Source organism: Trametes versicolor (assembly GCF_000271585.1).
Source record: "Trametes versicolor FP-101664 SS1 unplaced genomic scaffold TRAVEscaffold_5, whole genome shotgun sequence".
NCBI lineage: Eukaryota > Fungi > Basidiomycota > Agaricomycetes > Polyporales > Polyporaceae > Trametes > Trametes versicolor.
The window spans coordinates 2,427,448-2,446,791 of record NW_007360325.1 but is presented as its reverse complement, the minus strand read 5'-3'; the positions used below and the strand labels follow the sequence as shown (position 1 = coordinate 2,446,791).

At 56.6% G+C, this 19,344-nt stretch overlaps 6 protein-coding genes across 6 annotated transcripts; 5 read left to right on the top strand and 1 right to left on the bottom strand.

The window, feature by feature from the left end:
* Positions 1 to 855: 855 nt before the first annotated feature.
* TRAVEDRAFT_58455 (uncharacterized protein) lies at positions 856 to 1,565 on the top strand. The gene is made up of 2 exons (XM_008039374.1): positions 856 to 1,038; positions 1,129 to 1,565. The coding sequence occupies exons 1-2, from the start codon at positions 942 to 944 to the stop codon at positions 1,524 to 1,526; spliced, it is 495 nt and encodes a 164-aa protein (XP_008037565.1). The 5' UTR covers positions 856 to 941; the 3' UTR covers positions 1,527 to 1,565.
* Positions 1,566 to 2,221: 656 nt separating this feature from the next.
* Positions 2,222 to 6,821, top strand: TRAVEDRAFT_71731 (SIR2-domain-containing protein). The gene is made up of 20 exons (XM_008039802.1): positions 2,222 to 2,677; positions 3,691 to 3,750; positions 3,801 to 3,883; positions 3,944 to 4,011; positions 4,173 to 4,276; positions 4,338 to 4,434; positions 4,491 to 4,525; positions 4,593 to 4,599; positions 4,656 to 4,667; positions 4,717 to 4,789; positions 4,850 to 4,858; positions 4,926 to 5,240; positions 5,295 to 5,427; positions 5,486 to 5,511; positions 5,568 to 5,609; positions 5,664 to 5,833; positions 5,891 to 6,255; positions 6,341 to 6,419; positions 6,500 to 6,653; positions 6,703 to 6,821. The coding sequence occupies exons 1-17, from the start codon at positions 2,278 to 2,280 to the stop codon at positions 6,051 to 6,053; spliced, it is 1,797 nt and encodes a 598-aa protein (XP_008037993.1). The 5' UTR covers positions 2,222 to 2,277; the 3' UTR covers positions 6,054 to 6,255; positions 6,341 to 6,419; positions 6,500 to 6,653; positions 6,703 to 6,821.
* A 3,048-nt stretch (positions 6,822 to 9,869) lies between these two features.
* TRAVEDRAFT_71729 (aldehyde dehydrogenase) lies at positions 9,870 to 11,827 on the top strand (the record flags this gene model as incomplete). Its single annotated transcript, XM_008039801.1, has 8 exons — positions 9,870 to 10,303; positions 10,358 to 10,502; positions 10,557 to 10,661; positions 10,718 to 10,816; positions 10,867 to 11,245; positions 11,298 to 11,432; positions 11,479 to 11,542; positions 11,604 to 11,827. 8 exons carry the CDS (start codon positions 9,870 to 9,872, stop codon positions 11,710 to 11,712), a joined length of 1,470 nt encoding a protein of 489 aa, XP_008037992.1. The 3' UTR covers positions 11,713 to 11,827.
* Positions 11,828 to 11,931: 104 nt separating this feature from the next.
* Positions 11,932 to 12,486, bottom strand: TRAVEDRAFT_147933 (uncharacterized protein). Its single transcript, XM_008039800.1, has 3 exons — positions 12,341 to 12,486; positions 12,076 to 12,286; positions 11,932 to 11,993 (listed from the first exon to the last, which is right to left on the bottom strand). The coding sequence occupies exons 1-2, from the start codon at positions 12,434 to 12,436 to the stop codon at positions 12,131 to 12,133; spliced, it is 252 nt and encodes an 83-aa protein (XP_008037991.1). The 5' UTR covers positions 12,437 to 12,486; the 3' UTR covers positions 11,932 to 11,993; positions 12,076 to 12,130.
* A 197-nt stretch (positions 12,487 to 12,683) lies between these two features.
* Positions 12,684 to 14,767, top strand: TRAVEDRAFT_47096 (Smr-domain-containing protein; the record flags this gene model as incomplete). Its single annotated transcript, XM_008039283.1, has 5 exons — positions 12,684 to 12,719; positions 12,785 to 14,275; positions 14,335 to 14,405; positions 14,454 to 14,557; positions 14,616 to 14,767. 5 exons carry the CDS (start codon positions 12,684 to 12,686, stop codon positions 14,765 to 14,767), a joined length of 1,854 nt encoding a protein of 617 aa, XP_008037474.1.
* A 657-nt stretch (positions 14,768 to 15,424) lies between these two features.
* On the top strand, positions 15,425 to 16,905 carry TRAVEDRAFT_28795 (uncharacterized protein). The gene is made up of 7 exons (XM_008039069.1): positions 15,425 to 15,604; positions 15,704 to 15,791; positions 15,846 to 15,966; positions 16,026 to 16,133; positions 16,189 to 16,268; positions 16,327 to 16,483; positions 16,548 to 16,905. Exons 1-7 carry the CDS (start codon positions 15,562 to 15,564, stop codon positions 16,785 to 16,787), a joined length of 837 nt encoding a protein of 278 aa, XP_008037260.1. The 5' UTR covers positions 15,425 to 15,561; the 3' UTR covers positions 16,788 to 16,905.
* Positions 16,906 to 19,344: the final 2,439 nt, after the last annotated feature.

Below are 19,344 nucleotides of genomic sequence, written 5' to 3'. Positions count from 1 at the left end.
GTCAACGGAGCTCCCGTTCTCTTGCGTCTCCTTTTAACAGTCGCCCTGGCTCTCGTGTCTCTTCTCCGAAAAAGCCTCCTAAACAGCGACGCGGGCATCACACTAAATCCCGCACTCTTTCCCAGTCCGGAGCCCTGAAAGAGAAGATCGTAGATCGCAATATACCCGCTTCGCTACAGACAAACGCGGACTTGCCGCTTCACCCCAACGCCACGCATATCAGCGACATTGACGCACACGACAAAGCTCCTGCCGCCGCTCACAACCGCGCAAGCTCTATACCTACTTTCAGGCCTGCCCTAGATCAGACGTGGCTTGTCCCGCCGAAGACGCTTTCCCGGTCGTCCCCGGTGGCCGACTCTGACACGGAAGGCGACAACTTACGACGCATGAATGTAGATCACGAACACCCATCTTTCGGCCGTGACGCTCCGCTTTACGTCTCGACGCCTCCACGCAGGCAACGTAGCGCCACTGTCGGCGCGTGGGCCCATGGCCTGATGCCTCAGATCGACGCGGAGCCCCCTCCCCCTGTGCACAGCTTCCGGTATGACAGCGAGGTCGACATGACGGACAGCAGTCGCCCTGGATCTCCGACGGACTCCCGGCCAGCCCGTGCCAACCCGCCGCGTCGACGCCGTCGGACCATCGTGCACATGTCTAGCGACAGCCTGTTCTCGTCCTCGCTTGATTTTTCTGCCCTCATGTCCGAGACGGAGCGCCTCCCTGGTGCACTTGCTCAAGAAGGCTCTCGGTCGCGCCAGGAAAGTGCAGCTGCGGCAAACTCTGAGCTTGCGCCGGCTTTCTCCTTGCACAATTCTCCGGTCGAAACCTCTCGCAGGACCAGTTCCGACCGTACTGTGACTTTGGCTCGCTGTGGCTCGTTTGTGCCTGACTCGCTGGCTCTTGCTGCTGACGGAGACGTCAATCTTCCTGGTCCTATGCACTCGTCTCGCAACAGTTCTCGTTCCGCCCAGCTTGGCCCCGGTGTCGACGGGGATGAGCTTTTGGACCTGTTTTCGGTTCTTGGCTTAGACGGTGCGTTTCCCCATCCGTGCCCGCTTCTTCGGATCTCCGAGAAGCTGCACAGGCACACGACCTTGGCTGACCAACCAACTTGCTTCATAGAGGACGAGAAGTGGGGGCCACCCGCCGGCGCGGACGATTCGGGCATCGCGTTCTCCACGACAGGCGCGCAGAGCGCCCAGCCGTCGTCGAAAGGCGGCCGCGTCCGCCGCAAGCGCGGCGACACCATCCGCGCGTCGGATTTTTCCAAACTCCCTGCCTCGGCTTCCTTCGACGGCGGATCTGGCTCTGGTCTCGCTGCTGCCCCGCGTCCACCTCCGCGCCGTGCGCGCTCCGGAACTGTTACGCAAGCGGCGACTGCGTCGACCTCCGGCAGCGGCAGGCGGAAGCACGAGGGCTGGCCGACGATCAAGATGCGGACGACGGCGGAACCGCTTCGGGTCGACGGGGATGATGCGGACGACGAACTGTTGTTGAAAGACGGCGACGTGGTAGATTGAACCTACGCGTAGCGCCACATTGATTCGTGAGCCTGTCCATTCTGTTTCTTGGTGTTTTGTTTTCTCTCGCTTTCCGTCTCCTCTCCTTGAAGCTGTGTACCTGTGACGTCGTCATCCATTGCATTCACTCTTTTTATTCCCTGTCGCAAGTTTTCGTGTAGCTTATATGTTCATCCTCCTTGTTGTCACATTTGTAATCGCTGTGTTCGTCATTCTGTTGTCGTATGTTTCGAAATCATAAACTCGCATGAACCATCTGTCATATACACTCATTCGTGTACTGTGGGAGAGCATGACTGCCGATGAATAGGTGACCCTGCTACGAAACACTTTCAGAACTGCCTGCATGTACGGAAATCAACGGCTGAAAAAACGGTATCGCCGCCTATGCCTCCGTGCTGGTCGTACCTTCGCATAATTTGCGCCAGATGCGGCGCGGAATACGTGCAATATTATTCCCTGGAGTATCGGCCATCCCAGAGCAATTGTGAACCACAGTTGGTACGAGAGATGTTACAGAACCACCCAGCGCTGCAGAGGATACATGAACTTGAGATTAAGGTATACAAACCTTATATTAGGGTTAGGAGTAGCAGAGAACATCCCGTGACTGCAGGGTTTGCTACGAGCGCTTCGAGATGAGCATCCTGTTCAAGAACCATCACCATCCCTGCAGTCCACCAACCGGCCGCCTTATCGTGCACCGACCTCACAGCCCCAGGCAGCGACACAAAAAATACACAACTCGCGGATGAAATCTTCACCGCTCACGCCACCCACCCCGTCCTCGCGCGGCAACTCTCCCGCAGGGGATCCGCCTCCGCCTCCGCCGCGAAGCGCCGCGTCCAAGAGCCGTATGAATACCTTATACGCGGCACAGCTGCGCGCGTTCCTGGAGGCGGCCGAGGTGGTTGACGTGGACCCGGACGTCATCGAGGACCTCCTCAATGATTTTCCGGAAGACTCGCCTGCCGGAGGCGAGGACGGCGACGTCGATGTCGAAGACGAAGCCGAGGACGCACAGCAGCCCGCGCAAGGCCAAGAACGGGTAGCTGTAGGCGCCCAGGGATCGTCGGCCCGGGGCGAGGAAGACTCCGACGAAGATGAGGACGAAGACCTCGGCGAAGAGTGGACGGCGTATCTGCAAGAAGGTACGTTCGGCGTGGAAGGGCGCGGGGCGCCGTTCAGCCTGACGCGAGTGCGGATGTGGGCTTCCTTGTCGTGTGGCTGCGGTAGGCAGGTGGCACTCTACCGCGTGCTGACCCTTCCGCTGTGTGCTGCAGCGGAGACGCATGGCTAGTTTGGAAGTCTGGTATTGTGGCACTGGCAGTCAACGCTGGAGGATCAGACCCCATATACACTGAATCTGATGCGGCTGTCAGGTGTGCGCCGGGGGCGCGCGCGTGTCTGTCTCGTTTCTGAGTAGCTCGAGCGATGGGTTCGACGCCCCGACTGTTTGTGGGACGGCGAATTTTTGGTTATGAAATACAATGCCCTGGATACACAGGGAAACGCTCCACATCATAGCGTTTGCGGTCGTGCGCAAAGAGCTCTGGTAGCCTTTCGCGCGACCCGAACAGCGTAGGTAGCATCTCGAGTATCTAAAACATCTTAATATGCCCAGCCGCTCTAAATTCTTGCAAGGACGCACCGCGCATGGTATTGGGAGTACTGTGAGCTCGCGCGAAGGGTGCTGTACGGCCGGATGCCTGTTGCCCGGCCGATTTCGACACCTTTGGGCGGGGGTTTCGCTCCGAAGCTATCACCTGAACGGCTCGCGCCGCGCGCGGGCTGACACTGAGCCTGGTGCGCGGCGCGAACATGTCAATAAAAGGAAACTCAAAGATGTGGATACATAGAGCATTCACCTCCTCCCGACGAGTCAGCTCTGCGCGTCCCTATCGTTTAGGCCCGCCCTGTGACAGGCGGCGGTGAAAGAGGGGAAAAAAAGAGGGATTCCAAGCGGTACCCAGGGTTTCCGAGTACGATGATCCCCATGAATCACCGGAAGAACGGGTGACTCTGGGTGCCGCGGGTTTCTACACCGAATCATCCACGACACCTTCAGGCCTGGCGCGGGCGCGGTTGCGGGCTTCTGTGTCGTGTGGCCGCGGTAGGCAAACGCTGTTCGGCCGCATGCTGACCCGCCCGCTATTCGCTGCAGCGGAGACCGCGTGGACCAAACAAGAGGTAAAGGACATGATGGTGATGCTCAAGGAGCAAGGTGATGTCCCATCTCGCCCTCCTACGCCGCCGCCTGCTCACGCGTCGCAGGGATGGCGGCGTTCCTCGCCGAATACGTCGTGCGGCGCGCGATTCCGATCCCCAAGCTGCTGTACGCGTTCAATGTCTGCCTCGTACGTCCCGCCGTCCGCCCATCTCCTGCGACCGCAGTCTGACACACGTTGCTACAACAGTGCCCAGAACTCCGCGCCAAACAACCACGGATGCTCATGTACCTGCTCCGCGTGGCGCTTTCCCGCGAGTACGTCGATTCCACCTTTTCCGCGCATTGTTCCTTCACCCACATGCGCCGCCACTCGCCGTGTCTTCTCCGCCTTCTCTATCCCCGTACACACGCGCCCACGCACGCCCTCGCCCATGCCCATATGCGCCCCCGGACTCACACCGACCCCTTGTTCACAGGCTCGGGTCGCGCGAACGGCTGCTGACGTACAACACGATCGACGACGTCGTGCGTCTGATCCACGCCTCGCGGCGCATCCTGATCCTGACCGGCGCCGGAATCAGTCAGTCGCATTCCCTCGTTTGTCCCGGGGGCTTTGTGGCGCTCACTTGGTACGCGCCCAGGCGTGTCATGTGGAATCCCCGACTTCCGTTCGCGGAACGGCCTGTACGCATCGCTACAGGAGAACGGCGAGTACGACCTCGACGACCCACAGCAAATGTCAGTCCTGTCCAACAGCATAGCCCCTGGTCGTGTACGCTGATCGCGCTGTCTAGGTTCGATATCCAATACTTCCGGGAGAACCCCGCTGGTGAGTGTTGTGCCAGACGCCCTCTTGCCGCTGAGAACGCCCAGCTAATCTTGCTATCGATGCGCAGTGTTCTAGTCAGTGCTCGAGAAGTCTCGAGCTATCTGTATACTGACGCTGCACGGACGCGCAGTTCATTCGCAAGGTGCGTTCTGACGCACGACACTACAGACGCCCATTTACCGTCCCCATAGCAAAATATACCCCTCGAACTTTATACCCTCACCTTGTCACCGCTTCATCAAGCTCATAGAAGACAAGGGCAAGGTAAGCCGCTTTAATAGGTCCGATATCTAGCCAGCGCTGTAATTGCGGCCGCACATGTAGCTCCTACGAGTAAGTACATCCAATACACCTCTTTGCACCCCCACACCCACGCGCCGCTCCGTGCTGCCCCCGGTAGAACTACACGCAGAACATCGACACGCTCGAGACGCTCGCGGGCGTCCAGCGCGTCGTGCAGTGCCACGGCTCGTTCGCGACCGCGTCCTGCATCCATTGCAGGGCGCGCGTCCCCGGATCCGCAATCGCAGACGACATAATGAGCCAGCGCGTGCCGCTCTGCACGCTCTGCAACGCCGCCAACGCCCCGGCCGCCGTGCCCGTCAAGGCGGGCAAGAAAAAGGGCAAGAAAAAGAAGGAGGGCTGGGACAGCGACGCGTCCGACGAGCCCGAGCCGCCTGCGTACCCCCCGGGCATCATGAAGGCAAGCTGGCCTGTCCAGGCCGCGTGTGTTGCCCGAGCTGAGACTGATCCGTCCTCGGCCTCCTAGCCGGATATCACGTTCTTCGGGGAAAAGCTGGACGACGTGTTCGAGCGCTCGTTGATGGAGGACAGGCAGGAGGTCGACCTGCTCATCATCATCGGCACGTCGCTCAAGGTGTCGCCCGTCTCTGAAACGATCTGTAAGCTGCAGCACACATCCGTCGTACGATCGCGATGCTCACCATCGTTGCCCCACAGCGCACCTGCCACATTCGGTGCCACAGGTGACGCCCCTCGTTTCGCCCTGTTGCTGGTGATAGTGACTGACGGGGAGGCGCAGATCCTGATCAACAAGACGCCGATTAAGCACATCAACCCAGACGTAAGCCTGGAGCACCTACCAACCCGATGACATCGCACTGACCTCCAGCGCCAGGTCGTGCTGCTCGGCAACGCGGACGACATCGTCCTGCACCTCTGCGGCAAGCTCGGCTGGGACCTCCCAGAAGCGCCAGTTCCGACGCGCAACCTCGACGCGCCGAAGCCGAACCTGAAGAAGCGGCTGTCCGCTGAGTTTGAGCGCGAACCGCGACGCGTTGGAAACAGGTGCGTTCGCGCGCGCCTGTCCGTGGCGTGGCGTAGAGCTGATTTTGCGTTTTGCAGCCATGTGTGGTTGTTTGAAGGCGCGGAGGGCGGGAGATGGGTCGAGGAGGTCGAGCGGAGGTCGCTACCTCACCACCCCGAAAGCGGAGCGTCATCCGCGTCCACCTCTGCTGCGCCCACTCCGTTTGACGACCGGCAGGCGAAGAAACATAAGACGGAATAAAATGGGTCCCGCCTAGCCTGCAGGATGACAAGCAGGGCGATCGGTAGAGAGAGGAGAGGCGGGCGGGCAGAGTCCGCGCCGCCTAACGTCGGAGGCGCAGCCGGAATGCGTTCTTCGACTGAGGCGAGTTCGCGTCCAGGTAGTCTTCGTAAAACCCGACAATGAACTCCTCGGCCTTGAAACCGAAGCGGTTATATAGGAGCTACGAGGAAAATGAGACATATCAGCTTCGGCGCCCAGACACTCATACGGTGATCGAAGGAAAAGTTTGCAGAGGGGACACTGACCATGGCAGGATTGTTTATAGATACATGCAGAGTGATGTCCTTGTGCGGGTTGCGCATGATGAGGTGGTACAACATAGATCTACAATGTATCCCAGATGGTTCACAGAACGTCCGTTTATCAGTGCATGATCTAGCACTAAAGCAATGGAGACTACTGACGTTGCGATCTGAGAATTGTCCCAGCCGGCGCGTACAGCAAGGTACGTAATATACGTTTCCTGCGGAGAGCTGAGGAAGCCAGCGCCTACTACAAGCTTTTTGTATGTAGCGACGACAGTGCACTTCTCTGGTGAATACTCCAGGGCGTCGCTCACTGCATGCGATGATCAGCATATATGCGTCGCCTATATGATGCAACTCACCATTCACACCCTCCCAGAAGGCACGAGCAAGTATATCGTGGATTTGAGGCAGATGATACGACTGCAGGGTGGAATACACGATGGGTGCTTCTGACTCGACAGCTTGTTCGCGCTCGGCACTGAGTGACAAGATGATGAATATACGTCGCTTGCAAGCCTGGATATGCGAAGATATTGCGAGACGTACTGAGCAAGGGCATGATGCCCCCGGATGTCACCCATGAGCTCCATCCACGGCGCACGGGTCTCCCAGTCGACCGCAATTATGCCCTTTTGCTTGTCTGTGCTAGATCCTTGCAAGCGAGAGAGGAAGGAGTTGTCGTATGGCGTCGTCTGTATCGCATATAATGCATCCAGGACCTGCGGATTGACATTGGATACCGCACGCGGAATGGGGAGGGGAGTCAGGGTTAGGTTGCGTTCGTAGGACGGAATACGATCCAAAACAAGTTTTCGGAGGGCATGCTAGGATCCTGAATCGTCAAGCCCGGGTTTTGTAGTGACCGTAACTGCGCAAACGAACCGGCTGCAACCTGCTCTTGGCGGCCAATAAAAGTATTAGGACGGATGCTTGGGTGTCCGACGCAACAGACTCTCGCACGCGGCGAGCCTCTTCTCGTGAGAGGGGTAGGAGGGCCGTGGACTAAATTTACTTAGTTCATTCATCATACCGACGGGACATAGGTGCGTACCGTCTCGTCAAGTTGACCCTTGGCTCGCAAGAAATCCCTCTCAGCAACCTCGTACGCGGGAAGTAGGGGTTCTATGACGGTTTCGAAAGAGTCGCGTATGTCCTCTGTGCCGTCCCATTCAGCCGCGGTTTGGTCGTGCAGCACTTCTAGGAGGGGCTTGATTGAGAACGGCTGGAGACGCGGCTCGGGTGTCTCGACTTTAGTTCCTGCCTTTGTGGCTTTTGCGCGTCCTTGCTGCGTGATCTTTCGCCGTTTGGTCCTACGCGCCTAGATATGCACACAGTTCCAGCGTTGTACAGACGCGATATTACTTGAGGCACAACTCACCGAGCGACGCGATGTTCCGTGAAATTCAGAGTCATCTCCTGAGCTGTTCCAGTCCGCGTCAGAGTCCATCCTCGCAGGGGGCCATATAGAGTCGCAGAAGAGATGCAAGCAACGTTCAAATTCTGCAAGAGGGAGGTGGTGGTACTGCGCCAAACTGCAGTTGGAAGCCAGAGCAAGCGCTCGCCCCATTTTCACGGTCACATGATGGCAATTCCCGGGTTCGCGTCGAGGCGCGTCAGTACTGCTTCATACGAAGACAGCGTCGTCCTTCCCGCCAAAAGTTGTTATTTAATCGCGTGTAAGGACCCTCTGCACGCTAAACGGAAACTATATCATACGCGCATACAGCGCGCAATATTGTTCTCTCGCCAACTTAGTGCATCAGGCATCAGGGCCAAGGCAATCACTGCAGAGACTAGCTGACTCTGCGGCAACGTGTGCACAGAGTCTAGTGGTCTAGCAAGAGACCCAGATCTGCACCGTGATTCATATGAGTAATAGCTTACTCAATACCAGAGGATAATACACTCTACAAGTACGCAGGAACTTGAGCGCTGTGCATCGGTGGTTGACCAGCAGTGGCGCGATGGCGGCGAAGACACGGTGTTGCTGGAGACTTCTGAGAGTGTCCTGGAACATTAACACGGGCGAATCTGGTCGAGTTGTTCGAGACAAAGTTCTGACCTGAGTAAGTACAATCCAAAAACTGTGCGTGCTAAGGCGTACTTAGCCAGGGCGACACATTGCTCCAACGTAAAGCAGTGAACGGGTTCGGGCGAGCCTGAGCTGTTCCTATTCCAGGCCCCGTATCATACCGTGGACAGGCGAGACAAAATCGAAGCTTATGTTCAGGGCGCAGTTTCGGAATGTCTGATCGTGCAGAAGAGACCGCAGACGCCGCTCAGACGCCGTGACGCTCATAAGCAAGCACCATACGGGCTGAGGCCGGTGATGCGTGTTTAGACTCAAGAACGACCCCTTGGTAGGGCCTCCATACCCGGATATCCGAGCAGGGCGGCGCAATGATGGCCTGGTTCTAGTGAAAGAAGCAGATGAGGATAACGCCAAGGCTACACTCGGAGGGCTCACGAGGGAGAATGTGGTTGGTCCGATGCACATCGCGCAGTCATGCGCCTCTCGGGGCGCTCGATTCTGTCGAATTAGGTACGTGAAGCCTTTTCGTAAATGATGACACTGACAGTTGGTGGCTCACAATATGGTCGCAGTCGTGGCGCCGGGGGTGGTGGAATCTATTCTTGAAGCACTTCAGCATGTAGACTCTAAGGAACGGGGTATAGGCTGACTTACAGAAAACTGTACGCTCAAGACGATGCGCATAACGTTAGGTGCATCGATGGATCGCCGGTTCCGTAAGGGGAATCTGGAGGTAATGGAGCAGCGAAGATATCGGCTGAAGGTCATCCCTCAGGCAGGAACCCGCCTGACGCTGAGACGTGTTTACGGCGGGCTGTCCGCGCACCATTTTGCACACCTGCTCAGTTTCGAAAGAGGCATTGGTCAATTGTATTCTCCTCGGATCATACATAATGACACTCAGTGGAACAACGCTCATGCTTCCGCGTACCACCTGCAATCCGAATGGGGGATGGAGTACGCCTGGCACGGGAGTAGATATGAACACGAACCTGAACCGGTGTATGAGACGCGTTCAGTGCTGCTTCGGGCGACTGGTTTACGTGGCCGAACGTGCTGTGAGAACTTCCCCATGACTAGTTCCAGTCCCGCAGCTGAGGGAAGCCCCGTGGGGTTTTCCCCAGAGACTATGCCGATGGGATGCATGCCACTGCCACGGCCGCCTGGACGAGAGTATACGAGTGAGTAGACGCGTTTACAGCACGCGTCCTCAGGATCGCGCCGTACACTCGGAGTTCAGCGTGGGGCTCCCCCACGCGCTGATAGGCCGTGGCGTCGGGTAGGGCGGCGAGCACGGGATAAGTGCCACAGCAGAATAAGGGACTCACTTTCGCAGCAAACGCGCTCCCGTAAACGCGCTCGCTAATATCAGGATTCGGGATGTCCAATACAGATTCCGCGAACCCATCAGCCTTCAGCCCCAGCGTCTGGAGAACAGCTGAGGGTATAAGGGGGGCATCGAAAATCCTACGTGAGCCGCTCGCATAGCGCACCATGTCTCTTCCCTTCACCCCCCTCTACATCGACGGCGAATGGCGCCCGTCCAGCTCCGGCGCCACCTTTGATGTCCATAACCCGACTTCCGGCAACGTCGTGGGGACCGCCGCCGCCGCGTCCGCAGAAGACTGTGCCGCCGCTGTGCAGGCGGCCGGGAGGGCGTTCAAGACGTGGGAGCGGTCTTCGCTCTCGCAGCGGCGCGACCTTTTGATCAAGGCGTCGGATATCCTTGCGACGAAGAGGGAGCAGATCATGACGTCGTTCAGGGAGGAAACCGCGGGGACGGAAGACTGGCTGTGGGTGAACTGTGACTGGTGTGTCGAGCAGCTGCGAGATATGGCGGCGTCGACGATGCTCTTGCGAGGGTCAACGGGGCCGTCTATCATACCGGGCGCGCAGACATTCATCCAGCGGAGAGCTATCGGACCGGTGTAAGCACGGCCATCTGCAATTATAAGGGTAATGAACGCTTACGGTCTTAACAGGTTGAGCATTGTCCCGTGGAATGCACCTATCGTGTTGACCTTGCGGGCCGTCGCTGTGCCCATTATCTGCGGCAATACCGTTGTATTGAAGACTTCGGAGGTCAGCCCGCGGACCCAGGCTATCATCGTGGAGACATTTATAGAGGTATATAGAGTCATTGTTTTGCTTCCTGCGCTCCGTGCTTATGGGAACGTGCAGGCTGGTGTCCCGAAGGGCGTACTAAATTTGATCAGTACAAACAAGGAGGATTCCCCTGCACGCACGTCAGAGATCATCGGGAACCCTATCATTCGCAAGATCAACGTAAGAAGAGACGTTTAACCAGGTAGTTTGGTCACTTGCTCACAGAGTTTACACAGTTTACGGGAAGCGACGTCGTCGGAAGGCTTATCGCCAAAGAAGCCGCCCAGTACCTCAAGCCCTGCGTGTTCGAGCTCGGAGGGAAAGCACCTGTGGTAGTGAGTATCCAGCTCGACGATGCGGACATGCAGCACTAAGACACCATCAGGTGCTGAACGATGCGGACATCCCACGGGCAGCGCGGGCCATCGCGTCTTCCGCCCTACTGCACTCCGGCCAGATTTGCATGTCGACTGAGCGCGTGATCGTTCAGCGCGGGGCAGCCGACTCGTTATTGGAGCATCTCACCACAATATTTAAGCGTATCAAGGCCGGCGACCCACACCTTGACAAGGCAGCGACCATTGGAGCGCTCTTCAACAAGGGATCCGCGGAGAATGCAATCAGCATGATCCAGGATGCGGTCAAGGACGGAGCAAAGGTGGTCGTTGGCGATCTAAGCCGGGAGGGAGCGATCATGCAACCACATCTGCTCGTCGACGTCAAGCCCGGTATGCGGATTTGGGATCGAGAGACGTTCGCACCGGGTACGTACTTGAGGTGCGGAATACAGGCGATAGTCTGATCTTTTCCTTCTAGTGGCCATTGTGGCTGTTGGCGACACCGTTGACGAAGTAGTCGACCTGGCAAACGCCTCCGACTACAGCTTGATCGCTGGGCTGTGGACGAAGGACGTTCACAAGGCATTCGACGTAGCGGGAAGGATCAACGCGAGTAGGTTGCTGTGTTGCCAGTATGGCCTTTGAGCTGACCAAATTAGGTACAAACAATATCAACGGCCCTACCGTGCATGTGGAACTAATAAGAGAGAACGGCGGTCTTGGGTGAGTGTTGGATAACCCTCTATGTGCACTGGTGTTTGACGGTCATGGATCGTTGCCATAGCGGGAGCACGGGTTACGGCCTGTTCATGGTCGAGGACTGGACGCAACTCAAGATGATCGTCTTGCACCCGGAACAGGAGCCGCCGTACCCATTGACCGCGACTATGTGAAGAGGGTTCTGAGAGATTTTGCAACAACTTCAGCGTACTGTATGATATCGTGTCTCTAGAGTAGATGAGAAATCGAGGCTTAGCTGTTCCGTCATACCACGCTGTCGTGACTGAATGGTTGTTTAATGAATAGTACCGGGATTGATAGTCTTTAATCGGGAGGTGTTCAGGCGGATGTAGCAGTGTCCATCCATAGGAATTTCCACAGGTTCAAGGTAGTGAGAGGAGGCGCGACCGCTGATCCGATAAACGAGACATTAAGCCCATACTACTATATCTATCTGAAGCTCAAGTCAGTCAATATGACGAGGGTGCTTGCACTCTCGGCGTGCCCTGCGTGTTGCATCTAGTGAATAGACTCACTATACAACATCACTCATTCTAGTCTCTCGTGAGGGGACATCGCAGTGTCGGTATGTCATGTATGAGAATCCGGTTCTAGAACGGGCTTGGAGACGGTCTGTACACGTTCGTACAGTTCGCGTTTCTGCATGGACCGCTGGTAGTCTTCTTCACGCTGTCGCATCTTTTCTCGCCGACGTTCGTCGTCTCTCAGAACTCCCTGGTACATGGTCTGTAATGCATTCAAGCTAATGTTATGATTCAAAGTAGGTTACCCATGACTCACATTACGCTCTTGCTGCTGAAGAAAGTGCACTCCCCAGACGATGAGCGCAGAGCCGCAGAACGCAGCTCCCAGGGTAAGTTTAGCCGCACGCGACATATGGATGTCGGCCGCGTTGAAGCGTCAATCCCAGAGTGTGTTCAAAGTGCGTCGGTGGGGCAGTCAGGCGCAGTGCAATGCGGAGCCAGATGGTGGTGGTGGACACAGTGACAATGCGGGAAGCGCCCATGCAGCCCTGAGCTCATTGTCGGCCACAGCGCCCGAGCCTTACTCACAACTTGAACCACCTCCCTCACCCACCGGGCTCGCTCGTCGACACACACTCTAGACATAGAACATCGCTCAAATGTCCTCACAACCTACAATACAAGACATCCTCCAGGTCCGTACAAAGCCCTTGTCGATCACTCAACCTCGCTAAACCGCCCCGATCCCCGGAATTTGCAGGCCGAGTTCTCTCCTCCACTCGACACCTCCCTCATTGCCGCCATCGTAACCGACTACGTCTTCGAGAACGAGGCCAACAGTAGCGATGAGCTCAAGCAGTTGCGCAAAGTCCTCAGCGATCTCGCTTCCTCCGCAGAGAAAGAGCTAGTTGATGCAGACTCTTTTCCCGACCCCACTCAGTTCAACATTCCACCGGCCTCTCTCGTCGATGACTCGTCTAGCTCATACGACTACTCCACTACCGACAACTCCGCCTATGCATCTACGAGCTCAGACGCTTCTGGGCAACAACCCTTCAGCTCCGCTATAGGCTTCCTTAAGGCCGTCTTCCCCCATATTCCGACAGAGAGGTTCAGAGGCGTGCTCGCGGCGCACGGTGGCGATAATGATGTCCTCGACATGGAGGTTATCGTGGAGGAGCTCCTCACAGGCGAGTACGTCCGTGAACTCGAGGAACGTGGCTTGGATGAGGCCGAGTCTGCTGCGTTGGGATACGAGGCACCGTGGGAGATCGTGGAGAAGAAGAAGAAAGGAATGAAGCAGAAGAAACCCAACAAGAAGGGCACCACCATCACCCTCGTGGATATCCGCCAACAGCAGCATGCTCGCCCGGTGCCGTCCAGTTCACAGCCAGCCCCACCGGACCCTTGGACACAATTGGCTTCGGTCGCCTCACATCTCTCCACCCTGATCCCCACGCACCCGGAGTCTTTTTTCTTGTCCATATTCCATTCTCCCCAATACCCCACCCCTTCGCATGCTCTCCGTGCAGCTATCGTACAGATCGCGAGATCATTGTCGAAGAGCGAAGATGAACTGAACGCGGATGAAACCCCATACCTGTATGCTATGCTCGAGATCATCACCACTTGGTCCAAATATGCCGATCTCAACGTAGAAGAACGCGATCAATTGCTGGAGGACGCGTTGTTCGCTCTTCGTGCCACGGGCCGGGACCCGAATTCAGCCCTGGACGTGGTGTCTCTCCTGATCGACCTCGATTCCGATTTCTCTTCCAGACAGTACACCTGGGGAGTCTACCACCAACCTGCGGCACCGACTCCTGTGCCTAAGACTACTGCCAGACTCCCGTCGGGCCCACCACCAGTACCACCCCCACCCAATATAGCCCGCCGTGCGCTTTCCAGTCCGACAAGCGAGAAGCCTCGTGTAGCGCCGAACGCGTGGCAGACGGTCCCTACGAAACCTACGCCCGATGGTCCGAACCCCTTGGCTGGCGTAATCCGCGCTTACAGCAAACCCGATACTATTCTGCCAACGCGTAAAGTACGCGGAAGCGGAAACGGCTTGGGGAAGGGCGGGAAAGGCGACGTTGGCGAGCTTCGACTGGGCAAACGCGCCGTGGCCAAGAGGCGGGCGTGGGAGCTCTCGGAGCAGAGGAGGGCGGCACTCAGAGAAGCGAGTAAGGCGTGGCAGAAGGGCAGTTCCAAGAATCACGGCGGCGAGGTCGCGTTCTACTTCGCTGAAAGGGTGAGTCTATCGGAAGATTTCCGGCTAGCGTCAAGGACTCACATGACTGTTTGGAATAGGCCCGCGAGCTGCAACAGCAGCAACAGAAAGAGCAGCTGGACACTGCCCGCGAGATGGTCTTACGCACCCGGTAGGTCATGCCTTATTGGCTAGCGAGAGTCTAATCGAAAATTTGCAGTACAACGCACCCAAATAGCGAGGTCATCGATCTGCACGGTACTACCGTGGTGGAAGCCGTCTCGATTGTACGCGAATACTTGGCGGAGCATGGGGCGACCTACGGTAGGCATTACCGGCAGCTCAGTCTTATGCTGCCTGCTCAACTCATCGGCCCTTTCAGCGAAAGCTCTGAAAGTAATCACTGGCCGTGGGAACCACTCACGCAATGGTGTAGGCGTGCTGGGACCCGCAGTGAGAAATGCCCTCATCACGGACGGCTGGGTCGTAGACACCTGTGACGGTGGTCTCGTCATCCGTGGACGCACGCGCTAAATTGCTAAGACTCGTGAGTGGTTCCTTACCAGCGTGAGCTCGACTTTTGACGCCACGAGATGCGCAGAACGCACCATCGCCGTCGCTAGACGACATATCTGGAGAACATTAGGTTTGTATATACCCGTGTACCCCTCGGACTCCCTGACTGTATCCATTAGTCCGATGCTCACTCATTCTACATATACATGTCCAAGTAGCAGTTTTGTATCGATGGCCGATCGTGTAGTACATTCCTCTAATCCTCATTGACCCTCCGTCCCAGTCTTCCTAGGCTCATCTTGCACTTCCCTCAGCGAGCAGCATTCCAGCATATCCAAGGATGCATCCGCGGCCTTGCGACGCGCCAAAGCCGTCCACCGGCCCTCGGTGTTATAATCTATCGGCGTCGGCGCGGAAGCCAGCGCCTGTGCGCACGACGCGGGCGCCGGTCAAATTGCCGCCACGATGCCCTTATGCCGGAGCCCCGTCTCCCGAGAACCGCACATCCGATCGACCTTCCAGCGGCTGACACCATTACATGTATTGCACGACTGACTCGATTTTTTGGGGTTCGTGAAAGGGCGGAGTCTAGAAATGCGCTTATTCACATACAAGATCATCGCACGCGGAAACACACCGAACGCCGCTGGATTCCTCGTCCCTCGATCCCTCGACCCCGCCACCACTCGCCAACGCTTTCAAGCCGTGTCCAGAAGTAGCGCAGCGTTCCGCCTAAAACGTTGCAGGGTGTATTGTGCCTTTTGGTGCTCCCGAAACCAATCGTTGTAGCGTTCACTGTAGTCGTGTGAGCCATGCCTGCAAATCGCGCGGCGGAAAACGCCCTCGGAACGATCGGTAAGTCATTCCGCTGCCCATGATTTTGACAATACAGCTGTGTTGCTATCGTGCTTCCGCGGATTACAGTATGGCTAACATGTTCGCAAAATGTTTTAGGTACCATTTGCTGGACCTTGCAACTTCTTCCGCAAATATGGTATAGCTACCGGACGAAATCCACAGAAGGACTGTCGGAGTGGCTCATGTACGATTCATATCAGCACCGTTACTTGCTCGATGTTGATGACTTGCTCTGCAGGTTTGCATGGGGCATGGCCGGCATATTCTTGGGAACGTATTCGGTAGTTCAGAACCTGAACATACCTCTGATCTTGCAGCCGCAGCTGTTCGGCGTCCTTTCGTTCGTATCGTGGGCGCAGGTACGCGCAAGTTCCGACTCGGCCCCCTTGAGACAGTGGTTCACTCAGATACTGAACAGTGCCAGTACTATGGTCGTAAACGATCAAAAGCCACAGCCATTGCGATGTACGTCGCAGCTGTAGCAATATTCGCCGGCTTCGAAGTCGGGATGATCTTCGCCATCTTCGTAGGTCGTCACCAGAGCTTCCCCGGTCCTCGTCATTGAATGTACCCGTGCGCAGCCGTCGTATAGGGCAGGGAACATGGCGCCCGTTCGGTTCTTCGGCATATTCAGCACGATATTGATTTCTGGTGCGCTTCTGTGCGTCGTCTTGATTTACCTCCTTGTTTCGAGTCTATTTCTCATCTCTCGGTGTTAGCCCGCAGTACTACGAAATATACAAACACAAAGAAGTCATCGGCATCTCGCTCATTTTCATGAGCGTCGATCTCTTGGGTGGCGTATTCAATGATCTCTCGCTTGCATTCAAGGACGAGTTCGACATCGTGGCCGGAGTCACCTATTCCCTCGTGGTGGTACGTCTTACAACCTATACCACCCGGTGTGTCACATATTTTAAAAACTGACGACGCGCTGCAGCTCCTCGACGGCATCGTCATTCTCTGCGCGTTTATTCTCAACCCATTGGCGCGGCGTCGTCGAAAGAGACTCGCCGCTGCTGAAAGCGCCGCCAGCGCGGACGTTGTACAGGCCCCGGTCGAGCCGATAGGTGACCTCGCGAACGAAAAGCCTCCCGAAGTCTCTGTCTCACAGTCAGCGGGCTCCGGCACTGTCCACGACAAAGAAAAGTCTGCGGAAGTCCGATGTAGGGAAGTTTAGAGTCGGGTTAGAAGATACAGGGATGGTGATGTGTGGGGCCGGTTTCCTTGCATCACGCTCATAACTACATTCACGCGTATGGGAAAAGAATAACGATTACGTCTCTAACGATGCTCACCACCCGCTAGCGAGCATGCCATTCCACCCGAATCCAGGAGAGGAGACGGCGTACGACGTCAGCCCGTATGTTTTACAAGGTACGCCTTTTCCTTCCTACTGAGTTCGCATTTATCTGGCAGCCTTGGGCGAAGCGCCATTCCCGGCCTACTGGGCGATGGACCTCATCATACCGGGCACCCGCAAGAGCAAACTCAGGGTGGAAGACTCGAATGAGCATGTCAAGAGAGTATACTACATGTGGGATTTGGATATAGTCAACGTCTACGACGCAAGAACTTACACGAACACGCAGATCATCCGCGCCAGGGCGGCCGTCCTCGTCCTTGGGCCTTCCGGGCCTCATCTCCAAGCTCTTCCGCCGCCGGCTTGGAACGCGCGACCAGGCTTTGGCTTCACAGTCAGGTGGCTGTTGGGTGTGTATGTTAGTAAATCTGGTGAAAGGTTGGACTCCCGAGTAAGCCGCACAATCCGCCTGCTCTACGACTTACAAACAGGGGATAGCATGAACTGCCGCGCTTGGCTGGATACGCTCAGGAGCGAGGCGGAGGTGGTGCGGCCCAGGCCTGGGTCGCAATGTTGAGAGTCTGGGCCATAATGACCTGAGACTGCTGGGTAGCCATCATGGCCTGAGACTGCTGGGTAGCCATCATGGCCTGAAGCTGCTGCCGCTGGTGCATCATACTGGCCCTGGATCTACGTAATGCAGCGGTTTCCTGTTCTTCTCTAATTCGCTCGCAGAGAACGAATGAGAGTACGATGGCGTCCAAGAATGGATACCCCTCTGGGAGGACGTCGATGCTCATTTTCCTTGACGGCCTCGTATGTTTGCGGTGCCCTCGCGCGATTAGCTTGTCCGTCAGGCAGTCGATGAGCTAGATCACCATATGTGCCGCCGAGTTGAGGTGCTTGTCACATGTCCCTTACAGTCGGGCTGCGCACCTTGTATCCCCCGCTTCCTAGTATCTCCCATTGCCACTCGTATGACCTCCCATTCGACGCAAGGAACGTTCGACCACTATGAACATACCCGAATTCAAGTTAACAGCCGAGTTGTATGTCAGAAGAGCCTGAAGGGCCCCAAATACTCACCATGAACCGCTTCTCTCGACCAGCCACTCTGCTAGTGTCATGGTCTGTCCGTGGTACGTCAACTCGTCGTGGGCCCAACCGGTCTTGTATTTCCCGACCATCCTGTCCTGCGCATCCCACAGCGTCGTGCTCCGCGAGCGAAACCCGATGGGGGTCGATAACTGAAACAGGTGTTCCCCGGTTGCGCTGTTTATGACGGGTGTATTCTTAGGACTGAAGGAGGGAAAGCTGACGTTCATGGTGTTCAGATGGACTTGGGGGAGACCGCTGGTGGGATTGGGCTAGTGCTGCAAAAAGCACTGAGCACGCAGCGCTCATCGGCTCGGATCATGGTTGTGTGTAGTCTCGTAACTAGACGTCATAGGGTTTCGCTCCTTCAATTTGGGACAGCGGAGAGCGAAAGACGAGAGGAGAGATTGGAAGTGCATCCTGTACGTTTGTAGTACAAGGTACTACACCTTTCAGCTCGTGCTGAGTTTCCGTTGATCTGGCAGCTTGTGTGAAGCGCTGCTCTCGGTCTACGGGGGGGTTGGTTTCATCGCATCGGGCACCCGCGAGAGGAAGACCCCGGGCTGGGTGCTCGTTTGGGCATATCAAAGAGTATACATGTCGGATCTGGAGGTCTGATAACCACAACTCTAGATACTAGACAAAAGTCCGAACAAATCCTCCGCGTCAGGGCCGCCGTCCTCATCCTCCCGTGCCTCATCTCAAAGCTCTTCTGCCGAATCGGAAGGTACGATCATGTTTTGGCCGCACGTCAATCAGCTGTTCAGCGTATAATGTCAGTTGATGTGGTGACGCACTCAATCCCGGACAGCCACACAGCCAGCACGTTGTGTAACTCACGCAGAGGACCATATGATGTGCCGCGCTTGGCTGGGTAGCGTTCAACAGCATGGCCCTGAAGCTGCCGCTGCTGCCCAGGACTGGCTCGCGATCATATTCATGCTGTTGATAGCCGCTGCGGCGTAAATCGCCTGGTTATAACCACGAGACGTTAATGTCCCAGTCGGTTTGTCCCGGTATTGGGACACCGCTGTGGCTGAGGTCCGCCGCCGGCGTCTATTCGCGCGCATGTAGACTCCGACGCCTCGCGCCACCGCGCGCGCCCTCCCCGCCTCGCGCGACCTTGCGCGCGTCGTCGCGCGCATATCGTCGTCGCGCGCGCGCGCGCTTGTGGCGTCGTAGAATACCCCGATCGAGACTTATAGCATTTATTGTACATATTTACATAGAGAGGAAGCAGAATGAAGAATACAGGCTACTCACGGCTTTTGGAATAGCGATAGCCGTGTACATTTGTAGGCTTTCGGCTTGTCCTCGTCCGCGCGCGTTCGTAATCGGC